This window comes from Lytechinus pictus, chromosome 16 (assembly GCF_037042905.1).
Source record: "Lytechinus pictus isolate F3 Inbred chromosome 16, Lp3.0, whole genome shotgun sequence".
NCBI lineage: Eukaryota > Metazoa > Echinodermata > Echinoidea > Temnopleuroida > Toxopneustidae > Lytechinus > Lytechinus pictus.
The window spans coordinates 11,057,740-11,066,177 of record NC_087260.1 but is presented as its reverse complement, the minus strand read 5'-3'; the positions used below and the strand labels follow the sequence as shown (position 1 = coordinate 11,066,177).

Below are 8,438 nucleotides of genomic sequence, written 5' to 3'. Positions count from 1 at the left end.
TCTCCCCCTCATCCAATCACTTTCTCCTATATCTCTTTCGACATCTTTCTTTATCAAGCAAACCTAACCCTTTCTCTTCTTTCCCCCCTCTTCGTCTTATCTACCCTCTCCCCCTTCAATCATGTTCTTCTCTTTTCTCTCTCCCATATCTCTTTCTACATCTTCCTTTATCTAGCTAACCTAACCCTTCTTCTCACCCACCTCTTTCACTTTCTTCCTTCTCTCAGATTCATTCTCTTCCTCTTTTCCACCCTCTCTCCCCCTCATTCAATCACTTTCTCTTTTCTTGTTCCCCTCTTTATACATCTTCCTTTATCAAGCAAACCTAACCCTTTCTTCTCACCCACCCACCCCTTTCTTCCCCCTCTCAGATTCATTCTCTCCCCTCTCATTCAATCACTTTCTCTTTTCCTGCTCCCCTCTTTCTACATCTACCTTTATCAAGAGAAGCTAATCTAACCCTTTCTCGAATTACTTTCTCCTTTCACCTACCCCATCTTCTCTATTTCTCTTCATTCTCCTCCCCCTCTCTTCCTTTTTCTCTCCACATGTATAAATAAATAAATCAATCAATCAGTGAGTCAATCGATCAATCACTTAATAACTCACTCCCTCACTCATTTACTCACTCCCTCATTCACTCTCTTACCTACTCACTCCCTCACTAATTCACTCTCTTACCTACTCCCTCACTCAATCAATTATTAAAAAATCCAACTCTTTCTCTATTCTCTTCCGTGCCTTTTTTTCTACTGATAAACCCTGTTCCCCATGTGACCTCTCCCCTCAAGCATCTTTATCCCATATTTAGAAATACTCAAAAATTACTACTCATCTGAACACACAAATATTGAAATTGTATATCATTTATATTTATATAAATTGATCAAGAATAATTAAACATACAGTATTGAACATGGTGCAACCGTGCAAGTCAATGTTACATATTACATCAACAATGAAGCAAAATAAAGCATAAATACTCAGCACCATGCCAAATAATACAGAAAAGTCAAATTCTAAAGCTTACAAATCATAGAGAACAAAATTAAGGAATGCATTGGTCATCCATTATACATAATCCATCATTGTGAGTAAATTCCAGTTTTACATAATTTTTATTTTCATTTCTTAAAATAATGACTTGATTCCTATATTTCATACAATTGATTTTCAGTGCTAGTTTGAAAAATAAGTTCAATACAGTTATGAAATCATAATTCATTAGCATCATCATCACCAGCACAATCATCATCTTCATCGTCCTCATTACCATCATCATGATTGTCATGATCACCATCCTCATCCTCAATATCTCAAAAGCCTGAATTGTCTTCCCAACAGTGGGTACATTTCATCCCTCAGATGAACATAAACATTAACAACAGAAGTTCTCACATGACGAGCCCACTGCAAAATGCAAAATACACCTGGGGACTTCCCCAGTGAAGTGGTTCTCAAGCATACCTTCATCCGTAAAGTTTTGCAAATAGAACGGTCTACATGTAGGTGTGTGGGGTCTTATGGGAGCTCATATGTTCTGGTGGGTGGTTCATAACGCTATTTGCAAGTTCCAAGTGATTTTACGAATGACTGGTGACCCTTTTTGTGCTAAATGATATCCCAAGATGTAGCTGCCTTAGCACCTAAGAACATGTTCCAATCTTTCGTAAAGTCTGCGTAACTTTACAAACAGCTTTATGAAACACCCACCTCGATAAAGGTCAGATGGACCCATATCACATCATGTTTATTCTTTATAAGGATTAAATTCAGAGAAAAGCCCCAAGAAGTACACAGATACAGGATAGGCAACTAGCTGTCTTCAAATGCTCATCCACACCGTTCACACAATCCTTCTTTACCAAAGTTGTAAAACTCTGGAATGGACTCCCTCAAACTACAGTGGACGTTAAATATTCCCGCATGGCCTTTAAATCTGCTATCCAAACTCCAAAAATGAATTCATTGTAAATCCTCTAAATTCATCATCTCGTTGATCTCACTCACAAACTTCCAGTTAAAGTTCCCAGTGGACATTTTTTAAAGTAAGGAACGCAAGGCAAACGTTAACAATAGCCGCGTCCAAAGCTTTCCCATGTGCTGGATTTCCCTGCGGCTTTTACACTCCCCCATTGCTTAAGTGAAAAGATGGTGAAATGAATTCAAGCTAGAAGCCACATCCATACATGGCTCAGGCTTATGTTAACGTACCTTGTAAGTCCGAACGGTCCTCGCCCTAACTCTCTCGGTCTACAAAGCAGTTGGTATACTTCTCAGATATTCTATTATCACATGGGCTAAACCAACTCAACAACTAATACACCTTTGCCATTTTGGTCTACACTGCACCTGGTCTAATACCCATTTAGTCTATTTCTCATTTAGTCTAATCAATTCATTTATTTCCCATGTCATCTACTAACTATTTTGCACTTTGTCATATGAAAATTTGATTCATGAGCAGTTCACCTAACAATATAGACTATAAAACAATGTTAAATCAATTGGATATTAGACAAAACGGGTAGGGCCTAACTGAAAAATAGACAAAATGGTAAATGGACTGAATGGCAATTAGACCAAGTGGCAAGTCCATTCTGCAATTTACTGTCTCAAGGTGACATTCATTCAATTCACTTGTTGCTTCCAAAGCACACGAAACGCCGAAGACTCGCAAAAGGTCAATCAAAATCTGGAGACAGTATCCTGCTTCAGTATGAGGTAATTGCTTGCTTTTTCTTGAGGATGAGCAGCCGACGTCAACTCTTGATCTGAGCAGAGAGTTTACTGATGAGTTCCTCGATCTCCTGGATTTCTTGGCGGACGGCAGCTTCAGATTTGATCTTCTCAAGCTGCAAACGAGATGTTTAGTAACACAAAGAAGAGTGAAATGAGTTAATACTATTACAGATAGTTGGTTTGATCTGCATCCTTTCTCAACTACACGTACTTCAAACAAACATTTTTTTTGTTGGGAATGGGATGACAGGCAGGTTTTAAGAAGGGCTTTTTAGTTTGAGGGTGGTGGTTCAAGGAGAAGGGGATGGCCAAAGAAAACATAGAGAAGAGGCAAGAGAGTAATAGGGTTGGTTGAGGATGGAGGCTGCACTAAATCAGGCAAAGTGGAGGGAGGAGGGAGTGGGTAAGGGTGATTGCTGCGAGTGTGAGATGAATTCGGTTCACGGGGAAAAAAACGGATTTAATACTTTGGATTGATGATTAAATGTGATAGGACAACCTTTCACTTCACTATCATGTCAAGGCAATAGAGCAAATAATTACTGTTTTTGAAGTTGACGGGCCAAACTATTACTTCCGGGACAATAAACCAAATTATTACTGTTTGTGAAGCTGATGGAACGACCGATCATCTCCAGGACAATAAAACAAATAATTACTCTTAATTAACACAAACCTGATTAGATTCTAGTTTCTCCCCTTTCCTTTGCTTCTCCTTTAGAGTCTCAATCTGCTTTAACTTTTTGTTCAGGTTTTTCTGTCTCTTGTCTTCTATCACTGCCCCGCCAGCTACAGGAGTAAAGAAGACTGGTCCAGAGTGTGGGACCTCTTCTTCCACCTTACCCTCAGGGCTTGCTCCACTGTTAGAGGAGAGAGATATGATACCAGTCCTTTCAAACTCTTTCACCATGGCTTGTCCATCTAGGTCTTCTGGATCTACTTGCGGTCTGTGATAAATAAACAGTAGTCATTTTGAATAAGGGAGTGAAATCATTTAGCAAATTGCAACCATCTTGAAACTTACAATGTTAAACAGTATTAGAGTGATATGGAATATCAAATACATTTAACTTTAGTTCATAACCTATTGGTTAAACTTGTATAACTACAAGGAAACTTACATAAATCAACCTTCTATAAGTTGAATAATCTCTCAAGTCAAAGCAACTTTGCAGACCTGGGGTCCGTATCACAAAGCTTAGCAATGATCGTAGAACATTTTTCTATGATTGATTCCATTGACTTCAATCTACAATCAATCGTGAAAATCAAGCGTGATTTATCACTAACCTTTGTGTCACGGGACCCTGATTATTCAAAACATATGTTTCATTCTTTTTCAAATTTGGATTCCTCTGAAGTTGAACAGATTTCTTTGATCCCAAAGAATTGACTAATGCAAATTAGTTTAATTCACTAAATGGATGTCTGCAGAAGAATGTGAATCCAAATTAATGTTTTATGTAGGTGGATACAAACCATGTAGGCCTTTACCCGCACACGCACTCAATAAGGTACAAGGTAATTTTTCGTGACAAAATCATAACTATCAATCAAATAATGGAAAATATAAACAAACATGTCCATCTTCCAGCTTAATCCTTAGGTGACAACAATTACAAGATTCATAAAATATACTTCTGGATTCACAAAAGTTGAATGTTTGACAACTAAATGTTGGAATGTTCGTCTTTGAATGACGAATCTTCAAAAAAGTTTTAGAAAGTGAAGTTAAAAAAATATTCAGTTAGGATTAAAATGCCAGACTCACTTCACTCCAGCTGCTAAGTCTTGAACGATCCAAAGTTGTTGCCTCAGTTTTCCTGCCAATTTGAGGTCCTTAAAATGAGGAAAAGAAAACAGAGTAATGCCCGGCCCTGCAACGCACGGCGGATAAGTTTCTAGAAGTCCCCAAACTATACTACACAGAAGTCCAAGAGGGGAGGGATAACCTTTCTATTTTTAATCCCTTGGATATGTCATTCCAAAGTATTAAATTCCATATAAAATAGTTACTCCTCTAAACACAATTAATTTGAGAGTGTGCATCTTCCCAATATGGACAAGATGAAAAATGTATAATAACATAAGACTAATAAAGACTAGCAAAGGATGGGTAGCATAGCATTAATGTTTTACATCACCTTTTCTAATGTTAATATGTCATGGTGCAGTGCTTTCAAATTTGGACAAATATAATTTAGCTGTAGATTTAAATCATACATTGTTGTATCATTATTTATGTCATGTATATAATCATAGACATAGTATTTTATGTTATTTTATGTTTTATATGGTCAAAACATATTTTGAAATAAAAATGATGTGATAAAGGAAAAAAAAGAATTTGGACAACTGATTTATTTATCAATTCATTTTGTTTTTATACAACTCCATCAGATATTATAATACTGTTATACTACTAATGGGGGGGGGGGGGCGTGGTTAAGGTTAGAGGGGCTCTAAAATGCACAATACATACATTTAGATGGATAACATTATGAGATTGTGAATATTTATTTTGGAACATTGGAAAAAATAAGCTACTGGAAGCTTCTGTCTACTTCAGGTATAAAAAAAGCCAAATACTTAAAACATCAATTATCAAGTCATGTGAAATAGAGAGTTGATAGTCGAGAGTTGCATCCTTAATGCTCATAATTTATAATTAATAATTCAATAAATTTTGTAACAATTACTCCATCAATGAAAAAGTGAAAGTTATCATAAAAATGTCAATCATATTCATTGCAAAAATAAATAGCAAGATTGGATAAGGCCACACAGCCCACACTAATGAAACATGAATTACCTTATTAATTTTGGCATCAGCTAGTCTCTGCCTCAGCTCTTCAATAGGGTCAACCTTAGGTACCTGGGAAACACTGCTTTCATTCTTACTCTTCTTAGCCTTGGCTCGTCTCTTCTGATTCTTTTTCCCAGATTTACCTCCTCCTCCGTCTTCTCCCCCTTCACCAGAAAACCAATCAACGTCTAGGTGCACATTGATAATGTTGGGGGGGAATGAGAATATATCAGGTTTAGATTTACATTAAGAATCAGCTCCCCTAATCTTTGACTCAACAATACAATTACAAATACAAAGGAAGAAAGAAGAAAAAATAAAAACGAGAGAGAAAAAAAAAAAAAAAACCACCTCCCGATCGATCCCGCAGATCCATGCTCCCTCCTACTACTTCTTAAAGGGCCTGGTAACTGACAAATCATGGGGAAATTGAATCAATACGAAATTTGCAAAAGGCCAATTGACTTAATTGCAGTTGCATAATATAATCCGTCCGTCATGAGTGCCCGTCGGACTAATGCGATAAAATTCGGACAGCATACGAATTTGACCGATGGTTATTTACTTTGGGTCGTTGCAGTTCTAGCTTCCAACAATCCCAATTCCTAGACTCATAGCAGGTCTCTTGATTGCTAAAGCAAAATAAATAACCTCTGTGGAGTTACATGTTTCAAACTCAAAGTGAAAACATGCAGTTTACTTCTGGTTGGTTAGTCTACTATCTATTGCTCTCCTAAGATTAGACCTCCCAGACACGCCGGCGTCTATTACGTAACACCCCAGGCATGCAGCTGAGTGAAAGACTTGAATCCCTTCTCTGTTTATTTACTAATTTTATTTTTAGATTAGCCTTGATTTCCCCATGATTTGTCAATGTAAAGTCGCTTTAATCTATTTTAAGTTTAAACGTTGTTGTTGTTCGTTGTGGGTCGTTTCCACACCCAAATGATCTTCTTAATCTTGTCCTCCAATTTCTCTCCCCCCCCCCTTTCAATTTTTTTCTGCCCCTTCACACCACTGAAGCAGTAGACCCACTGCCACTGCCACTGGGCAGGAACCTCTCAATATAAAATCGATGAAGAACAAAGAGTTAAGACACTACATGGATGCCTACAGGTGGGCCTACGACCGCTGAATTGAATAAAAAACAAAGCAAATTATTTTAATGTAGTAGAAATTTCTAGCTCTTTTAAGTCAAGATTTTAAGGCATGCCGATTTTAAGTAGAATTCAATTATTTACCTGCCATGTCGATTCGATGCCAGCCACACAACAAGGTAATTGGTAAATTTGACGAATATATTAAACAAAGAAAAGTAGAATCCAACTTTGGCGTAGATCTATGGTGTTTCTGTGTAGCAAATTGACAAGGGAAACATGGCGAGGAGGGGCACTGAACTATATAGAAACACATTTTTATTTTTCATATTAATTTTCGTATCACGACCGGGGACCGTGACCTGAAAGTTTTTCCTATTTCCCCCCTCCCATCCTTCCATTCATTTTTCTTCCTTGTGTTTTCTCATCTTCCCCCGGGCTCCCCTCATTTTAATAATAATGAGTATATAGCTCTATCCGGGAGCGCTATACACTTCAGTGTTTCTAAGTGCTTTATATATTGCAATAATTATTACCCCGGTCATCGGATCCTATAGCTGGCATGCCCGCACACAATGTATGTCTTTCTCCACTCCCTGGGGATCGAGCATTCCAGCAATACAGTGCCAAGACTCAATTGCTCCACTGTGGCAGCTATAGTGGCCTCTTCACCCTTGGATAATCCTTTAATATGCACTTTTTTTTAAAATCATGATCAGTGTGAGTAGGCCAATCATCCTAAAGAAATCGTATGCCTAAATGTAAGCGCGAAATATTAAGCTGTTTTTGTTTATTTTTGAAAATTAAAAAGTGACATTTCAACAGCATTTCAAGAACATACTTTTTTTAAATTCTAAGCATATGGTGTATATATATCTCACAAAACAAAATGAAAAAAGTCTTCGACGAGACTGTCTCGAGGCTCCAACTTCCTCCTCTTCAGCAATACTCCTTCTTCATCTTCCTCTTCTCCTTTATCTACTTCTATTCCTTATATAAGAAGATCAATCGAAGAAGAAAGGATCTTTTCCTCCTCATTCTTCTTCTTCTTCTTCCTCCTCCTCTAGCTTCTCCTTAATCTCCTGGGTTTGATCTACTTCTCCTCCTCAATTAAGATCAGATCGAAGAAGAAAAAGACATTTCTTCTGAGCTCGATCCTTCCCCGATCCTTCTTCTAGATCTGCTTCTTCATCCCCCCCCCCCCATTTTCTCCTCATCTAATTATATTATCAATACTTGATACCCAATAGCACGTACCGGACCTATAATATATCTCCAATTAATTGTCTTCAACCAAATTTATTTATATATTTGATTTGTAACTGTGTGTCTCACTGTAATTGTCCATATAAGGGTTTGTTTGTAAAATTGAGAATGATCCAATATGTGTGGATTTTGATCAATAAATTTTGAAACTTGAGACTCAATATACACTTTGTCTCGTATTGGCACTCGGAAAAAAGGTGAACAATAAACACCCCCCCCCCACCGGCTTTATTAATTTGTCATAAATTGACGAATCCGAAACCAGAGTCGAGCTCACTCGATAGAAGGGTATTCTGAAACTTATTGTTGCCGACTGTCGTATTATTTACATTTTTTATTATGAATTATTGATTAAAGAATTAATGAATTAAAATATTAGTTATACAATTTTTACGCCTATATGTGATGGGCTTGACAGAATGAATATTTATTTGTTGCATGGACATCACTCTTTATCACAACACCCCTATAAAATAATGTAGGAATCAAGTTACCACAACAACTGATTTAGCGTGAACAGGTGCAAT

The 8,438-nt window shown here is 37.3% G+C and overlaps 1 protein-coding gene across 1 annotated transcript; it reads right to left on the bottom strand.

The window, feature by feature from the left end:
* Positions 1–850: 850 nt before the first annotated feature.
* On the bottom strand, positions 851–6,909 carry LOC129278836 (eukaryotic translation initiation factor 2A-like). The gene is made up of 5 exons (XM_064111349.1): positions 6,790–6,909; positions 5,555–5,736; positions 4,514–4,581; positions 3,419–3,689; positions 851–2,855 (listed from the first exon to the last, which is right to left on the bottom strand). The coding sequence occupies exons 1-5, from the start codon at positions 6,794–6,796 to the stop codon at positions 2,763–2,765; spliced, it is 621 nt and encodes a 206-aa protein (XP_063967419.1). The 5' UTR covers positions 6,797–6,909; the 3' UTR covers positions 851–2,762.
* Between the last annotated feature and the right edge of the window lie 1,529 nt (positions 6,910–8,438).